Source organism: Amblyraja radiata, chromosome 6 (genome assembly GCF_010909765.2).
Source record: "Amblyraja radiata isolate CabotCenter1 chromosome 6, sAmbRad1.1.pri, whole genome shotgun sequence".
NCBI lineage: Eukaryota > Metazoa > Chordata > Chondrichthyes > Rajiformes > Rajidae > Amblyraja > Amblyraja radiata.
In genome coordinates this window covers 57,252,386-57,275,403 of record NC_045961.1, presented here as the reverse complement: position 1 = coordinate 57,275,403, position 23,018 = coordinate 57,252,386, and the positions used below count along the sequence as shown (strand labels likewise).

General features: G+C 42.2%; 1 protein-coding gene across 1 annotated transcript in view; it reads left to right on the top strand.

Moving 5' to 3' along the window:
* Window positions 1–23,018, top strand: part of gpc6 (glypican 6) — a 745,006-nt gene that overhangs the window by 661,004 nt on the left and 60,984 nt on the right. The window contains exon 5 of the mRNA XM_033022925.1: window positions 19,296–19,426. Within this exon, the coding sequence (XP_032878816.1) occupies window positions 19,296–19,426 (131 nt within the window). The remainder of the gene's footprint in view (window positions 1–19,295; window positions 19,427–23,018) is intronic.

The window sequence follows — 23,018 nt, the reverse complement described above, 5'->3', positions numbered from 1 at the left end:
GCAGCGTAGGTTTACGAGGTTAATTCCCGGGATGGCAGGACTGTAATCTATCTATATTACTAAAAGTCTGTTCTTGACCGGTTTTGGCCATCTGTGCTGCGATTTCCGAGAGAACGCTGCGACCTACGGCCGTAATTTTTGGCCACCTTGCTCAGAGCCCCCCTCCGCCGCATGTGTGCCAAGGATTTTACCCGTCGATTAAAAATGACAGAGATATTAATGTTTTTACAAAATTCCCCATTCTCTCTGCTGCCCCCGCTGGCGGCAGGGGGAGGGACTATAAAACCAGGAAGTGGTGTGCCTCACTCACTCTTCAATATGGAGGAAGGCAGAGGGTCACGTTTCTCTGAGCTGTGAATAACACTGAACACATGTCTACTCAAATCTAAGTGCCCTTAGTGGTTATAAAATGCTTGCAGAATGTGTCTATTGGTTCTAAAGCTTGCAAAAGAAGTGTCTATTGGTTCTAAAGCTTGCAAAAAAATGTCTATTGGTTCAAAAGCTTGCAAAAAAATGTCTATTGGTTCTAAAGCTTGCAATAAAAGTGTCTATTGGTTCTAAAGCTTGCAAAACAATGTCTATTGGTTCTAAAGCTTGCAAAAAAATGTCTATTGGTCCTAAAGCTTGCAAAAAGTGTCTCTATTGGTTCTAAAGCTAGCAAAAAAAAGTCTATTGGTACTAAAGCTTGCAAAAAAAAGTCTATTGGTTCTAAAGCTTGCAAAAAAAAGTCTATTGGTTCTAAAGCTTGCAATAAAATGACTATTGGTTCTAAAGCTTGCAAAAAATGTCTATTGGTGCTAAAGCTTGCAAAAAATGTCTATTGGTTCTAAAATGGTTCATAAATGATGGCGTGGGTGTGGCTTGAAGTTGAAAGGCACTACGTACTGCAAATGGGGGGCGTGGGTGCATTGGCCTGAAGTTGAAAGGCACTACTTACTGCAAATTGTGGCTTGAAGTTGAAAGGCACTACTTACTGCAAATGGTGGCATGCAGTTGAAAGACACTACTTACTGCAAATGGTGGCTTGGGTGTGGCTTGAAGTTGAAAGGCACTACTTACTGCAAATGGTGGGATTGGTTGCTTTGACTTGAAGTTGAAAGACACTACTTCCTGCAAATGATGGCTTGGGTGTGGCTTGAAGTTGAAAGGCACTACTTACTGCAAATGGTGGCATGAAGTTGAAAGACTACTTACTGCAAATGGTGGCTTGGAAGCTTTGGTTTGAAGTTCAAAGACACCACTTACTGCAAATGGTGGCATGAAGTTGAAAGGCACTATTACTGCAAATGGTGGCTTGGTTGCTTTGGCTTGAAGTTGAAAGGCACTATTACTGCAAATGGTGGCCTGGTTGTTTTGGCTTGAAGTTGAAAGGCACTACTTACTGCAAATGGTGGCTTGGGTGTGGCATGAAGTTGAAAGACACCACTTACTGCAAATGATGGCTTGGGTGTGGCTTGAAGTTGAAAGACACCACTTACTGTAAATGGTGGCAAGAAGTTGAAAGGCACTACTTACTGCAAATAGTGGCTTGGGAGCTTTGGCTTGAAGTTGAAAGGCACTACTTACTGCGAATGGTGGCTTGGGTGTGGCTTGAAGTTGAAAGACACCACTTACTGCAAATGGTGGCATGAAATTGAAAGGCACTACTTACTGGTTGTGGGTGTGGCTTGAAGTTGAAAGGCACTACTTACTGCAAATAGGGTTGCGTGGGTGCATTGGCCTGAAGTTGAAAGGCACTACTTACTGCAAATTGTGGCTTGAAATTGAAAGGCACTACTTACTGCAAATGGTGGCAAATGGTGGCATGAAGTCTATTGGTTCTAAAATGGTTCATACTAGCCCCCCCCCCCCCGCCCGGTTGGCTTGGCTGTGTCTTGAAATTGAAAGGCACTATTTACTGCAAATGGTGGCATGAAGTTGAAAGGCACTACTTACTGCAAATGGTGGCTTGGGAGCTTTGACTTGAAGTTGAAAGGCACTACTTCCTGCAAATGATGGCTTGGGTGTGGCTTGAAGTTGAAAGGCATTACTTACTGCAAATGGTGGCATGAAGTTGAAAGGCACTACTTACTGCAAATGGTGGCTTTGTTGCTTTGGCTTGAAGTTGAAAGGCACTACTTACTGCAAATGGTGGCTTGGGTGTGGCTTGAAGTTGAAAGGCACTACGAACTGCAAATGATGGCTTGGGTGTGGCTTGAAGTTGAAAGACACCACTTACTGCAAATGATGGCTTGGGTGTGGCTTGGGTGTGGCTTGAAGTTGAAAGGCACCACTTACTGCAAATGGTGGCTTGGGAGCTTTGAAGTTGAAAGGCACTACTTACTGCAGATGGTGGCTTGGGTGTAATGGCTTGAAGTTAAAATGCATTACTTACTGCAAATGGGTGCGTGGGTGCATTGGCGAAGTTGAAAGGCACTACTTACAGCAAATGGTGGCTTGGGAGCTTTGAAGTTGAAAGGCACTACTTTCTGCAAATGATGGCTTGGGTGTGGCTTGAAGTTGAAAGACACCACTTACTGCAAATGGTGGCATGAAGTTGAAAGGCACTACTTACTGCGAATTGTGGCTTGGGTGTGGCTTGAAGTTGAAAGGCATTATTACTGCAAATGGTGGCGTGGGTGCATTGGCTTGAAGTTGAAAGGCACCACTTACTGCAAATGGTGGCATGAAGTTGAAATGCACTACTTACTGCAAATGGTGGCTTGGGTGCTTTGGCTTGAAGTTAAAAAGCACTACTGTAAATGCACTTACTTCCTGTTTGCACTGTATATTGATTTTAGATAAAACGCTACCACATACGGCTGTGATTTTTGGTCATCTTACTCAGTCCCCCTCCGCTGAGCTGGTGCAGATAATTCTTCCCATCAATGAAAGACAAAAGTGTTATTTGTTTTTTTTTAAATGTTGAGAATCTCTCTCCTGTCAATCACTCCATGAAAGCCACACCTTTCCCGGGGGGGGGGGGGGGGTTATAAAACCCGGAAATGTGGGTGTGGCTCAGTCTCTGCAAGATGGAGGAGGGAGAGGTCACGACTCGCTGTCTTTAGTGGCTTTGCACCCTACTTCAAATGGTATGAAACTGCACTTGAATTTGGTGGCCTTGCACCCTGCTAGAAGTGGTAAGAAACTGCACTTGAATTTGGTGGCCTTGCACCCTGCTTGAAATGGAATTTCAAGGAATAGCCGCAACTGCCAGACCACCAGCGGTGAGTGAGTGAGCTGCCAGCACAACAGGCTTGAGTGACTGAGCCGCAAGCCCAGGAATCCATTCGGGCCACAATGTCCATACTAGCCCTCTGGAAACCAATTGCTTCAGCCCACAACACCCATACTAGCGCTCCAGAAAGCCCCCCCCCCCCCAAATGGCCACCAATATTAGAATTGGTGGAGAGGTGGAATATTGCGTTGGATGACCAGCCCTCCTGTGTGATGCTGGGACCCAACGGGTCCCACTTAGTCTAGTATGTTGATAGAATGGAGCGGCTGGGCTTGTATACTCTGTAAGTATTTAGAAGGATAAGAGGGGTTTGTATTGAAACAAATAAGCTTATTGAGGGATTGGACATGCTAGAGGCAGGAAACATGTTCCCGAAGTCGGGGAATCCAGAACCAGGGGGCACATTTTAAGAATAAGAGTTAGATAGAGCTCTTAAAGATAGCGGAGTCAGGGGATATGGTGAGGAGGCAGGAACGGGGTACTGAATGTGGAAGATCAGCCATGATCACAGTGAATGGCTGTGCTGGCTCGAAGGGCCGAATGGCATACTCCTGCACCTATTGTCTATTGTCTTTTGACTTCTCCATTACCCTATCTACCCCTGTGTCCATTATCATGGAGATATGGACATGCACCCCAAAATTTATTTGTACAATAATTCTGCTAAGATCCCTGGCCATTTGCTCCTTATGTCTTACCAGAATTTGATCTCCCAAAATGCATGATGTCACACTTGTCTGGATTAAATTCCATTTGGCTCCACTCTGCACAACTTTCCAGCCAATTTGTGGGATGTTGTATCCTGAGACAACCTTCATTGTCATCTATGTTTCTACCTATTTTCATGTTATCTGCAAACTTACTCATTAAACCACCTATGCTCTCGGGTCCCAGGATCAATCTTTGCAGTACATCACTTGGTATCGATCTCCTGTCAGAAAATCATTTATCCACCACTACCATCAAGCTAATATGCATCAATTTATGGCTGCCTGTTGAAGAAAAGATGAGGCAATGTTTCCTTGGCAGGTCTTGAATTTGAAATTCAAACAAATTGTAGATGCTGGAAATCTGAAATAAAAAAATCAGACAATGCTGAATATCTCAGACCCAAAACAGTAACTGCTTCCCTTTCCATAGATGCTACCTGACCTACTCAGTGTTTCTAGCGTGTTTGTTTTATTGTTCTTTTGGCAAATATAGCAGAACCTGCAGGAAACTGGTTGCCTGGCTATGAACAGTCTGAAGAAGTGTCTCGACCTGAAACGTCACTCAATCCTTCTCCCCAGAGATGCTGCCTGTCCTGCTGAGTTACTATCGACTGTATATCCTGTCCCCTTCTCGAGCTCTTAAGCCCCATTTCCATAAAATATTTCCCCAGGAATTGTGAGGAAAGAGAGATAGAGGTTTCGCAAAAAGACACTCTGCTAGAGGACCTCACTGGTTCAGGCAGCATCTATGGAGGCAGGCAGGTGGTCGATGTTTTAAGGGCTTGTCCCACTTGGGTGACCTAATGTACGAGTTCGGGCGAGTTTGCCCTCGACTCATACTCGCAACATGGTCGACACGAGGTCATAGGAGGTCTTCGTAACTCTCTTTCATGCTCGAGAGTGGTCTCCGCGTACTTGATCTTCAGCTAGGTCGCAGCGTTTTTTCAATATGTTACAAAAATGCCCCAAAATAAAAAACGGTCGCCATGGAAAAAATCAATACTTTTTTACTCGTAGGTTTAGACGTAGTAGGTCGTAGTAGGTTGGCATGTTAGTCGTAGGTAATCAAGGGTAGTCGAAGGTAGTCATAGATAGTCTTCATCATAGTCGAAGGGAGATCGAAGGAGGTCGTCTTCACTCTCCACTATTCGGTGTCCAGAAGCTGGTCGTAGCTAGTCGTAGCTAGTCTTCAACATAGTCGAAGGAGGTCTTCAACATGTCATTTTTTCAAACTCTCCTAAACTCTTCTAAACTCACCAATTAGGTCGCCCAAGTGGGACAGCCCCTTTAGGATGTCACTCTGCATCAGAATTAATGATCAAAAATGTTAGACCTGATAAGTTCTGTATTCTCTTGAGATGCCATTTTAAGTGATGCTAATTCTCCGCAAGCAATTGCTATCAATTATTCTATTGGCTTTTCCTTTTCTTTTGTGGAATAATAAAAAGAATGTTAATCATCTTTTAAAGTATTGTAGAAGAGAAAAATAAAAAATGAGCTGGAAAAAAGGATGAAATTGTATTTTAGATTTCTTACTATTTGCAAGTTGCTGATGATGAATAACTATTGTATTCCATTAATTTATTTGAGACTAGATGAAAGGAAAATGATTACATTTTTTATACGTAGATAAAAAACATGAATGATTTCCATTTTATTGACCTGCCAATAGCTGATATGCCAAATTGTTTTTCACGAAGTATATTGAGTATTATAGTAAACATAGACACAGTCAACGGAAAGGGAAACAAGAGATATTGACGGTACTTTGGAGAAATTAATGGAAGATCTTCCATTCATCTATATCTCTTGTTCCCCTTTCCCCTGACTCTCAGTCTGAAGAAGGGACTCAACCGGAAACGTCATTTATACCTTTTCTCCAGAGATGTTGCCTGACCCGCTGAAGTTACTCCAGCCTTTTGCGTCTGTCTTCGGTTTAAATCAGCATCTGCAGTTTCTCCGTACACATAGACACAGGCAAACTACTTCTGATTTTTTTTGGTGCCACTGTGTGTGATTTATTGTAGCAGCACATGCAAAAATGAAATAAACAAATTTGTGAAAATCAATAAACTGCAGATGCTGGAAATCTGAAATTAAAACAAAATTGTTGGCAACCAAAGATGGTTCGCTTTCCACAGATAACCATAACCATAATCAATGTTTCCAGCATTTTCTGCTTTATTTGCTTTCGGCTTTATTTTGATCAGTATTTTTATTTCTCTCCTGTCATTCAATTTTTAGAACCTGCCTTTAACTAGTCCAGTTTATTGGCTGCATGGATAAATAAGTGCCCACTACAGAAACTAGGAGATAGATGAAAGCATTATGAATGCCTTGATAATTTAATTTCCCCCCTCAGAGCAGTTAGAAACCATTGTGTATTCTCCAGGTTCAGAACTTGATGGAGGCTTTCTCTGTTTATTGTAACAACTACATGAATTGACTTCCAAACACATCCTTTGAAATATGTGAGGGGCACTTGACTATACATGTTATTGAGAGTGAATTAATACTTACTAGTAACTGGAATAGCTTTCTGTGAAGATAGTTGTATTATTCAGGAGGCAGAAACACATTTCACAATTATACACCCATATGTCTATTTCTCGTGTTCGCATATGTCCGCAGATATGATTTGATGGGATGGGGGTAGGTTAATAAAGAATATGAAGTAATGTTCAGTTTTTGAGAAGAAGTATCTTTATGCATTTTTTTCAGAGAAAGTTACTCTGAGCTAAATTTTGATGTGAAGTCTGTAGTTCTGGACCACAATTCTGATTGCCAATACTGTGTGAGACAAATAGATTAAAGTAAATTAATCCAAACATTACTGTTTGATGCATCATATGTACTGTATTCACGTTATGAGATGAACCAGCATACTGATTCATATCTGACCTCATGAAATCAGGTTTAGGGCACCTACAAAAAGATTGAAAGGCATGATTGCAAGAGATAAGAATATCAATTGGAAGTGATGAGGAGGTGGGTGAGACTGTAAACTATTACACCATAACCAAAAACAGAGCTAACAATGGCCTGAACTAGAATAAGCATTCTGTACATTGTAAGAATGTCCATGAAGGCAAGCTGGCCAACAGTGTCTTCCATTTATAACTGTCTGAGTGAACATTTATGTATCATACTATCATCAACTGGAATGGCAAATTGGCTAGAATTGTAATATCATTCAGTACACAAGCATTGTTCTTCTATTAGTTTACAGTTTAGAGATACAGCGTGGAAATAGGTCCTTTGAGACCTCGCCAATCAACACTAGTTCTATGCTTTCCCATCCTGGCTAGGGGCAATTTACAGAAGTCAATGAAGTAACAACTTTCACGTCTTTGGAATGTGGTGGGAAACCAAAGCATCTGTAGAAAGCCCAGGAGAACGTGCAAAGCCAGCACAGACAGCAGCCGTAGTCAGAATCGAACCCGGCTCTTTGGCCCTGCTGGCTCTCCCGCCTGGTTCATCTCCCCTGCCGTTAACCCATTGCAATGCTTGTTTCAACTTTATTTTCCAGTTTCCTTTTTAAAAAATGCTATCAAATCTGCACCTCATGAGATCATATGTGATAGGAGCAGAATTAGGTCATTCAGCCCATCAAGTCTACGCCATTCAATCATGGCTGATCTATATCTCCCTCCTAACCCCATTCTCCTGTCTTCTCCGCATATCCCCTAACACCGGTACTAATCAAGAATCTATCTATCTCTGCCTTAAAAATATCCATTGACATCCTCCACAGCTTTTTGTGGCAAAGAATTCCACAGATTCAACACCCTCTGATGAAAGAAATTCCTCCTCATCTCCTTCCTAAAGGAACGTCCTTTAATTCTGGGGCTATGACCTCTAGTCCCAGACTCTCCCACTAGTGGAAACATTCTCTCCCCATCCTGTCTATCCAAGCCTTTACCAATTTGGTTCTTTTCAATGAGGTCCCCTCTCATTCTTCTAAACACCAGTAAGCACAGGCCCAGTGCCATCAAACGCACATCATATGTTAACCCACTCATTCCTGGGGTCATTCCTGTAAACCTCCTCTGGACCCTCCAAATGCCCAAAATTGCTCACAATACTCCAAATGAGGCCTGACCAGCACCTTATAGAGCCTCAGATTTTATCCCTGCTCCTATATCCCTATCTGACAATGCAGTCCATTCCAGCAAAGGAATTTGTAATTATAATTGATCTGCAGGCCAATTTCTTCTTACTCATTTATCAGCGTTGTTAAAAATGTTATTATAGTCAGAGTAATTACTTACACAGTTTATTTTGTGTTAAAGAGAAAAATAGGCTGGACAATTCTTCTGTTGGATTGTTCATTGAATTTCTTCAATTGCATATTCTAACTTGCAATAAACTTCCTATGTATAAATATTTAAGTTAAACGAAAAATAATGATTGACTGTGACAGTGCCACCAGTCACTGGAGATAAAATTGGCCCCCATTTCACATTTGTCTTATTCTTTAAAAATGTCATCCATGGTAAGCAGCACACAATATGAAACATATGGATGTAATGTTTGTAATGAATCCAGTACACGCACGTCTCCTTGTCACCAGAGCCTGTGATGTCACTCTGGAGTTCAATGGTGTGGCTAAAATCCTCTCCTCATGAAGCTTTCATTAATTAGAACAAAGGACCACCCACCAATTCTTTTCAAAAAGATAATGGTTGAGTTCAAATTTATATCTCCTGGCTGTTGCCACATTATCACAATTGTGTGCTTGCCATTTCAAGTTGAAAAAGTTATATGGTGGTTGTTGAAGTACTTTCATAACTTAAAGAATTCAGCCTTAACCAGTTGCTCACAAAAGAACTGTATCAACAGGCTTTGTTTTTGCTTTTGATTTGATTTGATTTATTTTATTATTGTCAAGCGTTCTGACGTAGAGTGAAAAGATTTGTTTTGTGTGCAATCTAGAGAAATCAAGCCATTCATAAATACAATCAAACCATACATGAGTTCGACAGCGCAAAAAGAGAAAGGAAGCAGAGTGCAGAATAAAGTGTTAGTTACAAAGAGAGTGCGGATACAAAAAGTTCAAAGTCCACAATGAGGTAGATTAGGAGATCGTGAATACATCTTTAGCATATTATAGGTCCATTCAAGGTTCTGATAACAGTGGGGGAGAAACTGTTCTTGAATCTGGTGGTACATTTCCATGCTTTAAGCTTTTGTATCATGTGCTCGGTGGGAGAGGGGAAAATGATAGAAATGGGAATGGTCAGTGGTCCTTGATTATGTTGGGTATTCTCCCTGGGCAGTTTGAAGTGTCGATGAAGTTAGTGGAGGGGGCGGGGGGGAGGTCAAGGGTGCATGGTGGAACGGCCTGTGTCCGTGACTCTCTGTAGTGTCTTGTGGTCTTGGTCAGAGCAGCTACCACACCAAAGCTGTGATGCATCCCAATAGGATACTTTCTGTGGCGCATCTGTAGAAATTGAAGAGGGTCATTGGAGGTCAGCCAAATTTCCTTAGTCTTCTGAGTAAGTACTACCCATTGAATCAGTGTAGTTCAACGGTGGACCATAGCACGAATGGGGGAAGTGATGTCCTTCCAGGGTAGCACATGTTGTTAGAGAGGAAATGAGAAAGAATAACTCTCACTGGCCCGCTATGGGGCTCAGAAACCTGTATTCTTATTTGAAAATCAGAAACTAATGTTTGGGATAAGAAATAGATTCATTACCTCAATATCAGGGGGAATCCAAGATGGGAAATAAAAAGTGATAATTTTCATGATGGCATCTTCCCTAAGATTGATCAAAGGAAGCACACATTTCTGTCAGTGTACCTCATGCCAAATCTCACAATTGAAATTAAATGTTTGAGATGTTCCAGCTGAACAATTTGTTCTTGACCAAAGACACTACAATGGTTATTGCCCAATATTGTGGCAGTTATCACAATACCTTCACTCTGTGCCTGTCTGTTGGACCAGCTACAGTTTGTTTAATTTACTGATTCAGCCTCAATGCCCTCAGTTTCTTCCTCGACTGCAGAACCAGCCAATTTCCTTCTACTAACACTCTCCTCCACCTAGCTGGTCCTCACCCTTAACAACTTCCCCTGCCTCCTCCCACTTTAGTCTGAAGAAGTGTCTCGACCCGAAACATCACCCATTCCTTCTCTCCAGAGATGCTGCTTGTCCCGCTGAGTTACTCCAGCATTTTGGGTCTTCTTTGGGTTAAACCAGCATCTGCAGTTCCTTCCTACACAGCTGAAGACATTTGTATCTTTCAAAGGTTTCAGCCAGTCTGCTGCCTTATTTATGGTATCAACCAGGAGAATCCTCTGAGAAAATGATTTAAAAATGAATGCTGGAGTCAAGTGGCTGGATTTTTATACAGCCAATTGGTAGGTAACAACAGAACCCTCACCCCTCAAAATGATGTCAGTCAATCTTTAAACATTACTTTGCAAAGTCACAAACAATATGCAAATTTACCAAATTTGGAAACAGACCCTTCGGCCGAATGAGTCCTTGCTAACCATGTTACATTAGTTCTATGTTCACACCTGTTCACATTAGTTCTATGTTATGCCATTTTCTCATCCACTCCCTAGGGGCAATTTACAGAGGCCAATGGACCTGCTAACCGGCAGGTCTTTGAGATGTGGGGGGAAACTGGAACACCCGGAAAAACCCACATGCAAATGGGAAAACTCCCCACAGGCAGCATCTAAAGTCAGGATTGACCCGGCTCTCTGGTGCTGTGAGCAACGGTTCTACCAGCTGCGCCACTGTGCCACCCAACATATTCAGTTTATACCTGAGAGGTTCAGGGCAATGTACAATTGCACCCAATCAATTCATTATCATATCACCAAGATCTCTAGTACATCACTGCAAAACCCTATTGCCCAAATTCCACCAACATGTGCTTTTGTTGATTGTTGCCCTATAGAAACATAGAAACATAGAAAATAGGTGCAGGAGTAGGCCATTCGGCCCTTCGAGCCTGCACCGCCATTCAATATGATCATGGTCATATGATTGAATGAATAGCAACAGCTACAACACACATTCCTTTAGGCAGACACAAAGTGCTGGAGTAACTCAGCGAGTCTGGTGGCATCTCTGGAGAATATGGATAGGTGTTGTTTCAGATTGGGACCCTTCAGTCTGAAGAAGGGTCCTGACCAGAAATTTCACCTCAGCATCTTGTGTCTTTTTATGTGAACCAGCATCTGCAGTGCCTTGATTCTCCTTCTTGGAGTGCAGTTAGTTTTAAATAGTGGAAGCAAGCAATTATATTTAACTCCTGCTAATCCATGCCGGTAATTTTGCAAAGACTGTACACCACAATCGTCATAATGTACAGACAACAACAACAAAAATCTCATAAACACAGAACAGGTATGAGAAATGTGCTCTGCAAACCCACATTACTTCTCAGAAACTATCTAAATTATTCTCTCTAGGCTGCCTCAAACTGTACTCCCAAGAAGCTCTTAATTATCTTTACCAGAGTCTGAAGCACTCAAGTTGCATTAAATTTGCAGCAAAATATTTCACATGAAATGTCACTGGTTGATCTGTCAAGAAGTTGTACAATGCAGAGAAGCAACACCAGACATGGTATCCCCCACTGTGTTTTATGATAAAATTATCTACTTCTCTCAGCTTTATCAGACACAACATTATTTTACGTTCTAATTAAATAACGCTGCCCTAGGCTCAGGCGTTTAATTGACTTTGAATTGTCCCAATCTCCTGTTTCATTAAAAAAATATTAACAGCTGTTTCAGCAATCAGAAAGAGACATTTTATGTTTGTAAAGGACCATATAACTTGCTACAATGGTTGGTATTCTCTGTATCACTGGTACAGCTGTAACTTATTTTGAAAACACATTTCCCATTGCACTTCATTCACAAAGCACTTAGTTGAATAGACCCATATTTGAAAAAGATCCTATGCAGATCCAATTATATATTTGAACTGCTTGAAAGAGATGCACAAGCCACCCGAGGTGGCATGGTGCTGTTTCCACCAATTTCCAATCAATCGGCTTATTATCCTATTCATGGTTCATCACAGTTGCATATTTTATTGCGTAAAGCTCTCAATTTAAAGTGATGCAGCCAAGTAAGGAATAAGAGTGGAATAATGAAACAAGCATTTTTATAATCACTGAAATTAGGTATGTTACAAAACTTACCTTCAGCGGCGCTGCAGTTCTGCCACTGGCCGTGTGCGCGACTTTGGCGCCTTTGAGAGGGGGGCGGGATTAAAATGCCGTTTTCTCCTGCCTGTCGGGAGTCGATTTTCTACCCGAAACGTCGCCCATTCCTTCACTCCAGGGATGCTGCCTGTCCCGCAGAGTTACTCTAGCATTCTGTGTCTATCTTTGGTTTAAACCAGCATCTGAAGTTCCTTCCTACAAAGCTGAAGGCATTTGTACATTTCAAAGGTTTCAGCCAGTCTGCTGCCTTATTCATAGTATCAACCAGGAGAATCGTCTGAGAAAATTATTTTTAAAAGAATACTGGAGTCAAGTGGCTGGATTTTATACAGCCAATTGCCAGGTAACAACAGACCCCACCCCCACCCCCACCCCCAAAAAAACGTTGTCAGAGTCCATCTTTAAACATTACTTTGAAAAGTTACAAACAGATGCAAATTTACCAAATTAACTCCTCAGGTCACCTTTAAATCTTTCCCCACTCACTTTAAAAGTATGTCCTCTCGTTTTTGGCTCCTAACCTGGGATAAGGACTGTGACCATCCACTTTATAACAGCTTTGTGTTATTCCAGCGGAAAAGTACTAGGACTCCCAAGGATTGACCCAATATATTCATGTACGTTTTTTTGTGCTAGATTTGACACCATCCTGAACTTTTCATCTCAACGTTAATGTTCATATGTGTTAGGAGCAGAATGGGGCCATTCAGCCCATCAAGTCTACTCCAACATTCAATCATGGCTGCTCTATCTCTCCCTCCTAACCCCATTTTCCTAAACTGAATGAATTAATAATGAATTAATAAGTTTATTGGCCAAGTATGTACACATACAAGGAATTTGCCTTGGTGCTCCGCTCTCGCAAGTAACAACATGACATACATTAACAATTAAGAATGACACATAAAACATTTAACATTAATAATAAAACATTACAGTTTAAACACGTGAATGAAATAAAATATAGAGCAAAATGAGGCTACAGATATTTGGTTATTGAGCAGAGCTACTACTCGTTGGAAAAAAACTGTTTTTATGTCTGGCTGTGGCGGTTTTGACAGTCTGGAGTTGCCTTCCAGAGGGAAGTGCTTCAAAAAGTTTGTGGCCAGAGTGAGAGAGGTCTGAGATGATCTTACCCGCTCGCTTCCTAGCCCTTGCAGTGTACAGTTCGTCAATGGGGGGAAGGTTGCGCCAACAACCTACTCAGCTGATCGGACGATTCGCTGCAGCCTCTGGATGTCGTGCTTGGTGGCTGAGCCAAACCAGACCGTGATGGAATCGGTAGGGACAGACTCTACGATGGCAGTATAAAATTGGACTGTCATTGCCTGTGGAAGATTGCGCTTCCTCAGTGGCCGCAGGAAGTACATCCACTGTTGTGTCTTTTTTACTGTGGAGTGGCCCCCCGTTTAAGGTCTTTGGAGATGATGGTTCCCAGGAACTTAAAAGACTCCACAAATGTGACTGTGGTGTTGTTGATGGTGAGTGGGGTGAGGGGAGGGGGAGCTCTCCTAAAGTCTACAATCAATTCTACTGTCTTAAGAGCATTGAGCTCCAGGTTGTTGCGATGGCACCAGAACGCCAGCTGTGACATCAAAGGTTAACTTCTCCCCATAACCCGTGACACCTACTCATTAAGATGTGTATGAAGGAACTGCAGATGCTGGGTTAAACCAAAGATAGACACAAAAAGCTGGAGTAATGGATGGATGGAGTCTGTCGAGACCCTTCTCTAGACAGTTCTTCAGACAATCTGAAGAAACCCAAAACGTTACCCATTCCTTCTCTCCAGAGATGCTGCCTGTCCCGCTGAGTTACTCCAGCTTTTTGTGTCTATCTACTAATCAAGAATCTATCGCTGCCTTAAAAATATTCATTGACTTGGCCTCCACAGACTTTTGTGGCAATGATTTCCACAGATTCACCACCCTCTGACAAAAGAAATTCCTCCTCATCTTCCTAAAGGAACGTCTTTTAATTGAGGCTATGACCTCTGGTCCTAGACTCTCCCACTAATGGAAACATTCCCTCCACATCCACTCTAACAAAGACTTCACTATTCGGTAAGTTTCTATGAGGTCCTCCTCATCCTTCTCATTTCCAAGTAATGATACTTAAGCTCCTCGATCTAACACAATCAAAACACTATGGTATCAAAGGAAAACAAGGTGTGTGTGTGTGTTCATGTATGTACATATACATACATGCACATGGAAACAAAGAAACAATAATAAAGGTCAAACCAATGCCACCAAGTCTATGTAGTTCAGAGCCTATTTGGAGCCTGTAGTGTTTAATAGCCTGATGGCTATAGGAAATAAGCTGTACCTGAACCTGGACGTTGCAGTTTTCAGGCTCCCATATCTTCTTCCCGATGGCAGGAGTGAAATAAGTGTGTGGACAGGGTGAAGTGGGTCTCTGATAATGCTGGCTGCCTTTTTGAGGCAGCGACTCCAGTAAATACCTTCAATGGTGGGAACGTCAGTACCTGTGAATGGGTCAGTCGGCAACATTCCCTGACGGACATCTGGCTGTGCTGTGAGGCCAACAGTTTTGAGCAAACCAAAGAATATATTCCATCATGTCACTGATCTTCCAGCACCACTTGAATGTGTCCCTGGGAACCAAATGTGTCCCTGGGAACAGCGAGTAAATCAGTGAGTCCCCAGTAATTGAGTTGCTTGGGATGAACTGTGACAAAGTCCCTTGCATCATTCTGCAGCCTATCTTCATAAATCCACTCTTTGTGAAGAGGTGGGCAACCGTCTCCTCTCTATAGCAGCCGTTCCGAGGGCAGTGTGTATGGGCAGTAAGATTTAGTCGCTACAGAAAGGATCTGGCTGGGAGGGCTGTTCTCACCATCTCAGGGCGGCATGGTGGCGCAGCAGTAGAGTTGCTGCCTTACAGTGCTTAAAGCGCCAGAGACCCGGGTTCGATCCTGGCTACGGGTGCTGTCTGTACAAAGTTTGTGCGTTCTCCCCGTGACCTGCGTTGGTCTTCTCTGAGAATTTTTGGCTTCCTCCCACATTCAAAAGACATACAGGTGTGTAGATTAATTGGCTTGGTATAAATGTAAAGATTGTCCCTAGAGTAGGATAGTGTGTTAATGTGCAGGATCGCTGGTCGGTGCAGACTTGGTGGGCCAAAGGCCTGTTACCGAGCTGGGTCCACGCTCAACTAAACTAAACTAAACCAACCAACTGAGGTCTTGGTGCTTGATTGTGAGCTCTGGTGACGAGGCATTTCACAAGAAAAACTGAGCAGTCTGCTCAGGGAACCATGCCACAGGGTCCATCTAGTCCTTGTCCACCAGTGGCTGCAGGATGTCAAAAAGTTCTGCCTACAGCTTCTAGCAAGTTGCTCTATTTTCTCAGTGTTCTGATTTTAAATCGAAAAATCACACCCATGACAATTTGTCTGATCTAAATCTTCCTTCTCATTGCACCATCCTCATCTTGTTTGCTTGATACAAGATCATGATAAGGTTTGATTTTATTTGCATTTTAGATATTGTTAACATTTTTTTTCTGACATTTACAACCAAAAGCCTGATTTGGACTGACTCAGCCATACCAGATGTGTAGGAAGCAACTGCAGATGCTGGTTTAAACCGAAGATAGACACAAATACTTGAGTAACTCAGCGGGACAGGCAGCATCTCTGGAGAGAAGGAACGGGTGACGTTTCGGCTCGAACCATTTCTGGGTCTCGACCCGAAACATCATTCATTCCTTCGCTTAGGAGATGCTGCCTGTCCCGCTGAGTTACTCCAGTATTTGTGTCTATCTTCAGCCGTACCAGAGCCATCTTGTTATCTATGAGATGACTTGTAACTTTGCTGACATAGTCACATAGCAGAGTCCAGAAGAAAGGCTTATGTTTGTTTAAGCAAATTCTACAGGATTTTCATTCCATCCCACAGCCTGTTTGGAATGTTCAGCACAGACACTAGCATCCCCACAGCTCCTTGGGTTCAAGTCAATTTCTGCTCAGTTTTCATTCCTTGCTGAAGGTTGGCTGCAAATATCTTTTAGCTTTGATCTTTTATCACTTCTCAAGCTCTGGGTACTGTGTGGATGAGGCCAGCATTGCCCTTAGCACAAGTGTTCCTTGAATCGCTTCACTGTCGTCACTGAAATAGCAGCTCCACTGACTGTGCTAAATGGCACATTCTGTTCTTAAAGGAACATGTATTCTTGTACATTCAGACCCTATTTTGTTAATAGAAAATGATCTTCAGTTTCCAGGGCTCGAAATTAACGGTTGCCCGGGTGCCACTGACCACTCAAAGCGCCGCCGGGCAACCTAAACACCGAGTCATTTTGCCCGACTTGGCAACCAGATACTGGTCTGTACCGAAGACAGACACAAAAAACTCCGCGGGTCAGGCAGCATCTGGAGAAAAGGAACGCGACGTTTTATGTCGGTGGTGACAGCTGTGTTGCGTGGGAAAGATACTAGGTGCGGGGTGAGGAAGGATCGGAGCGAATGACGGGCTCCATCTCCTCTTCCTCCCGCCCCCCCGCCCGCCCTGATAGCGGCCGCCGCTTGCAAATCCGCTAATGGCGCTTTCAATACAAACCCTCCCACACGCCGAGGCCGGGAGGAGGGAGGGAGGGGGAGGCCTCGACGTGCGGGAGGGTTTGTATTGAAAGCATTGTTAGCGGAATTGCAAGCGGCGGTCCTTATCAGGGCATGCGGGGTGCGGGAGGAGGAGGTGATGGAGCCGCTGTCATGGCCGCTGCTGCCACTGTGCGGGACCCGTCATTCGCTCCGACACTTCTGAAGCAGCTGCACCATAGATCCTATAGCTATAGGATCTTTGAGCTGCACTGCTCGGCCCCGCACCTTGCTGTTGGCTGGCGGAGGAGGGAGGCGGTGGCGAGGAGTTCCCAACGGCCAAGGCAGCGGGGCAATGTTGTCCGAGGAGCGCTGACCCTCCTTCCTCCATACCTCGCCCCCCTTCTCTATCTCTCTCTCTCTTGTACGCCCCCTCCACCCCACTCCCCCTTATCCTGGGACCCCTCCTCTCCATCCCGCACTGATCCCCATTCACGCCTCTATTCAGTCCTCACAGACATCCCCTGTGCTCCCCTCCCCCCCCCCCCCCCCCCAATCTATTCATCTTGCGCTGATCACCCTATCCACCTCGCATTGATTCTCCTGCCACCCCCCCCCCCCCCCATCCATCCTACACTGGTCCCCCAATTCATCCTGTACTTACCCCTTTCCCATCCATCCTGCACTTCTCCTCCATCCATCCTGTACTGATCCCCCATCCATCCTGTACTAATCCACGCATTCATCCCATACTGACCCACCCTCCATTTACCCTGCACCTTCCCCTCATTCATCCTGTAGTAATCCCCCATTCATCCTGCACAGACTCTCCGATCCACACTGTACTAACTAACCCCCCCCCCATTCATCCTGTGCTGATCTCCCCCCCCCCCCCAATCCATCCTGCACTGATCCTCCCATTCAAGAAGAATGGGGGGGAACAGTCTGAAGAAGGGTCTCGACCCGAAACATTGCCTTCGCTCCGTAGATGCTGCCTCACCCGCTGAGTTTCTCCAGCACTTTTGTCTACCCCCATCCATCCCGTACTGAACCCCCCCATTCAACACCACTGACATCCCCCGTGCTCTCCTCTCACAATTTTACCTACTCCAACCAACACGTACTAATTCACCTGCCTCAATCCATCCATTCTGCACCGACTGCCTTCTAACCTCCCCCTCCCCCTCCGCCATCTATCCACCCCGCACCGATTCACACACAACCCCCTCCCTGACCCTATTGGCCTGGAAATGTCTTCAGAGTGAACATTGACTATGTTTGATAACGGAATGCAATCAAATGTGTTTTAATTCCCATTATTTGTTTTAATCCATAAAGATGGATTAATTAAATTGTGAATACGTGAAACATTAAAACCGCAGTGTTCGATTGTCACTGCTGCCGTTGACACGTTATTACAGAATTCATTTTAACGGTAAATCAATGCTCTTAATATGGAGTATCAGTACTGTAGTTATTTAATGAGCAACATTCACAACTATACGTACGCATATATGTTACCATGGTCCAGGATTTATTGACACAGGTTGATCATACGCTGAATAATCCAACCACATTTTTGTTTAGAAGTGGAAAGAACTAATAGAAATTGCATTCATTGCAATGTGTAAAAAGAGTTGAGATACTGTCTTATAATTTTGCTGCATGTCATTGTGGGATAAATCATGTCTTGATTGGTGAATATGTTTAGTTAGTGACTTTATTTGAAGCAGAAATAATATGTGAATGCTTCATTGAGTATAATTCCGACTTGTAACTACGCACTTCATCCGAGCACATTATCGCACGCGTCATGCAAGCCATCTTAAATGACCACCTAAACTGTCATTTGGCAACCGAAAAAGCTGCCAAGGTTGCCCGGCTGGCAACAGGGGGAAAAAGTTAAGCGAGAGCCCTGGTTTCATTTAGACATAAACATATCCTGTACAGCACAGGGAACAGGCACTTTGTCCACTTGCCTTTTCAGATTAAATCGTCTCCTAGTGTTGGCATATGGCATACAAACATCACCAGTATAAAACACCAGCATGGTGCAAGTGTTTTCATTATTTGTTAAACAATGCCAATTGTATAATTTGATTTTATTTTCCTCTGGTTGATAACTTGGACAATAACTAGATGAATCTAATAATATGCTCTGCCTTTCATGGACCATTGTATATCCATTTGATAGTCAAGAGATTTGGGTTATATGATAATGGCAGACGTAGCTCTTTGACAACTGATATTACCTTGGTCCTCTTGTGTATGCAGATATATTGAAAAAATCAGAGGTTGTACATGAATTTGGAATTGTCTTTATGCTTATGTGCATTAACAAATAAAGTTTTTTTTAACAAATATCCAATTGCAAATAATTATTTTCAACACATAATGGATAATCAATATGTTCTGATTTTGTTAACCTGAAAAAAACACTCACCTAATTGTATCTTTCAATGTCCTCATTTTATAGACTCCTCCAATCTCAATCCTAAACTTCTACAATCAGCACTTAGAACTGAGATGCCCATTTCTGTGACTAACATTTTAAAACTAAGAAGTTTTAGCATTGTTAATTTTAACCTGTTGTACTTTTTTTGATAGATGCAATGCTATTAGTAGCAGAAAGGTTGGAAGGGCCTTTCCACATTGAGGCAGTAATGGATCCAATTGATGTGAAGATTTCTGAAGCCATCATGAATATGCAAGAGAATAGTATGCAAGTGTCAGCTAAGGTGAACACTTTAATTTATTTTGTATATTAATATTCTGTGAGAATTGGCTTTCTGCCATCTTTGCATCTGCAAAAGGGTCTCAGTAGCAAATCCAGTGTAAACATAAAATGCAGAATTATTTCACTTTTAATTCCACACATATTAAATGCACAAGTCTGCATTGAAAATACAAAGGGGCAGAAATATATTCCTGGCAAAATGCTGAATATATTATTGCATGCATCTATTACTCTATTTCCGAAACTCAGCCTCATTGAAGATGATGGTACTAAATTTCAAAAGCATGTGACTAAGAATCATTTTATACTTCAAAGTGAAAGAAAGAATCAGTCAATGTGGCCAAGATGTTTGCTGGGACTATAGCTGTCATTGCATTCGAGTCCCAAGTTGAAGAAGTCTGCCCATCTTCATATTATCTTTTAATTTTTCAATCCACTTACAGGGAAAACCAGGTGACTGTAAATGTCTCACTATTATTGAATAGTCCATTATCACCTTAAAGATGAAGAAACTGGTACATATCATAGTCAATGCATAGTAATTATAATGCAGAAGCTAAATTAATGTGCATGAGACTCATTTCGATCCTGATCCCATGGCATTAAAAGTGAATGAATAGGTTTAGGTGAATGACCAGACCCAGGTTTGATGGAAACAAAGCTATTCCTTGCCTGGCACTGTGAAAATGTTGTTAATAACCTGCCCTCGGGGGTTCAACAAGCAGTTAGTCATAAAGCTTCAGCGAAGCAAACGTAGCTACAAAGTCTCCTTTAATCTTGGTGAGACAAGGTTTGACATTTCACGACTGTCTATTGGGGCTTATCTCACACTGATGTTACAAATGGTACTATCACTGGCAAATGCATATAAAGGCTCCAACGATAACGGAACAGCACTACTTTAAAATTCCAATGCTGCTAGAACATAAAAGATGACAAGATATTAACAAGATGAAATTTGGAAATAAATTTGAGTCTGGGATTGTTACAACCCATCACCCATGTTTTGCTGACCTACATTAGCTTCAGTAAAACAAATCCTCAGTATTAATGTTTCATTCCTGCCATCACACATCCCTTACAGCTTTTGAAATCTCCTCCAAACTTACTATTATTTTGAGTTTGCTGCTTCGCTCAAATTTAAAGCTTTGTTCCATTGTAGATATGTGAAGTTTTTCTAAACATGAATAGTTGTAGTTGTGATTTCTTTGGTATTGGCAGTTTTAAATGGTCTTATCATTGCGCTTGAAGTTACAGAAATGTTGTTCCCAATGCTAATTAGTTGAAATGGAGGCTCATTAAAGATTCCTGCTGACTATGCCATCTATACCCCTCATGATTTTATATGAATCATATCTCCACTGCCCCGTGGAAGACAGATTTACCCTCTCCAGATGCACAATAATAATTTCCAGTGGCCAACTTGACTAAGATGTAGCAGTGCACCAGAATAAGTTTCTTTGGAACCTTATTTCCAGAAGCTGCCTGTTGTGCCAGAAAAAAAACAGTTTAAAGATTTGGGACAGGCTTTGGCACATTAATTAATGAGAGTCTATATCATGTAGTAATCACATGATTATCTGGTTTATCTGGAAATGGGCTGGGTGAATTATTGTTTATAATTTTTGTGTGAGGTATATCTCTGAGTAGTATATTAATTTGTTGATTTGTGGAACAAACACACAAAGGTACTGCTTATTTAATGAAGAGATTTATTCCCGTGCCTAAGAAGGGTCATGCTCTAGTGTTGATTGAACAGAAATAGAAAAAAAAATTATCATTAAGCGTTGGGTCCAGATTTTGGTTGCTCAGTGATGAGATTGGAAGTGCAGATTGGTAGCTCAGCTGTGCCTTGCAGGAAAAAAAAATATTCAGAATGAGAGTTATCGGAATGCACCTGTTATGAAGCTGTTTGAACTCAGAGTATCAATAGAGGTCGAATAATAGTTGTTTTTAAATTGCAGCAGGAAGTGAATTAAGCTTGGAAAATTCATCAGAACTTTGAATCTCAAAACACATTATATCATACAGGATTCCACTCGCAAAAGCATTTTGCTCACTTCAAGTACTTATCTCATTCTCTGTTGAATGCCATAATTAATTTGTCTCCACTAAACCCAAGTGCATTACAAACTCTCGCATCACATTGTGTTTAAACGCAAATCCTCATGTCATTTCTGCTCATTTGCCAATCACCTGCAAATATTCCGATAATCTTGACCCTTCTTCTGATAGAAACAATTTTGTCTTCCAGCTCCTGTGAAATCCCTGCCTCTCACCCCTTTATAATGGCTATCATCCCTCTGCAAATGTGGAGAGACATAAAATTAAGTCTGTACCAGTATTGAGTACACATTGACCATAATGCAAAGTCAGTTGCACAACTACTTTGTGCGAATCTTTTGAATGGTTATTAAGAACTAAAAAGGACCACACATTCCTGACATTCTTAAAATTAACTATTGAAGACTATTCATAAGGTCTTAAGGAATAGGAGTAGAATTAGGCCATTCGGACCATCAAGACTACTCTGCCATTCAATCATGGCTGATCTATCTCTCTCCCCCCCTAATCCCATACTTCTGCCTTCTCCCCATGACCTCTGACACCTGTACTAATCAAGAATCGGTCTATCTCTGCCTTAAAAATATCCACTGATGGCCTCCACAGCCTTCTGTGGCATAGAATTCCACAGTTACACCACTCTCTGACTAAAGAAATGTATCTTCACCTTAATTCATTCCAATTAAAAACAGACAACATAAGAAACACGCAGTAGGTCAGGCAAAATCTAGTTCCACAGATTTCCAGATCAAAGGCTTCTAAGTGCAAAAGGTTTAGATGGCCAGAGAGTTTCCTGAAACAGAAAGTAGATTATCCAACTCAAGAATGGATCATACTAAACCTTGTGGAAGGAAACGGGCCTGGCCAGGTGACTGGTGCATCAATGGAAGGGCATTTTGGGAACAGTGATCGCAACTACATTATTTCTAAGATAGTTATGAATAAGGATAAGTCTGGATCTTAGGCGAAGGTACTAAACTAGGGTATGGCTGATTACAGCTTTATTGGGCAGGAGTTCGTGGTAGTAAATTGGGGCTCAGTTGTTATTAGGTAAGTTCACATTTGGCATGTGGGAGTCATTTACAAAAACAGCTGATCTGAGTTCATGAACGGCATGTTCCAGGAAGTAGAAAGAATAAGCATGGCAAGGTAAAGAATTCGTGAAGACCAAAGAGGTTACAAATTTTGTGAAAAAGAAAAAAAGCAAGCATATGTTAGGCTTAAAAACATGAATTGGTACATAACCCTCGAGAAATATAAAGCAAGCAGGAAAGAACTAAAGCAGGCAATTAGAAGGGCCAAAAGATGCCATGAAATGTCTCTAAAGAATTGGATTAAAGAAAATCCCAAGGCATTATATGTTAAAAACAATAGGGTAACAGGAAAAACAGAGCAGGCTCAAGGATACAGCAGGGATTTTATGCTTGGAATCAGAAGATGTATGTGAGATATTAAACACGTACTTTACTTCTTTATTCATCAAAGAGCAGGACATGGAGAACAGTGAGATCTGTGTGAGGCAGATATGC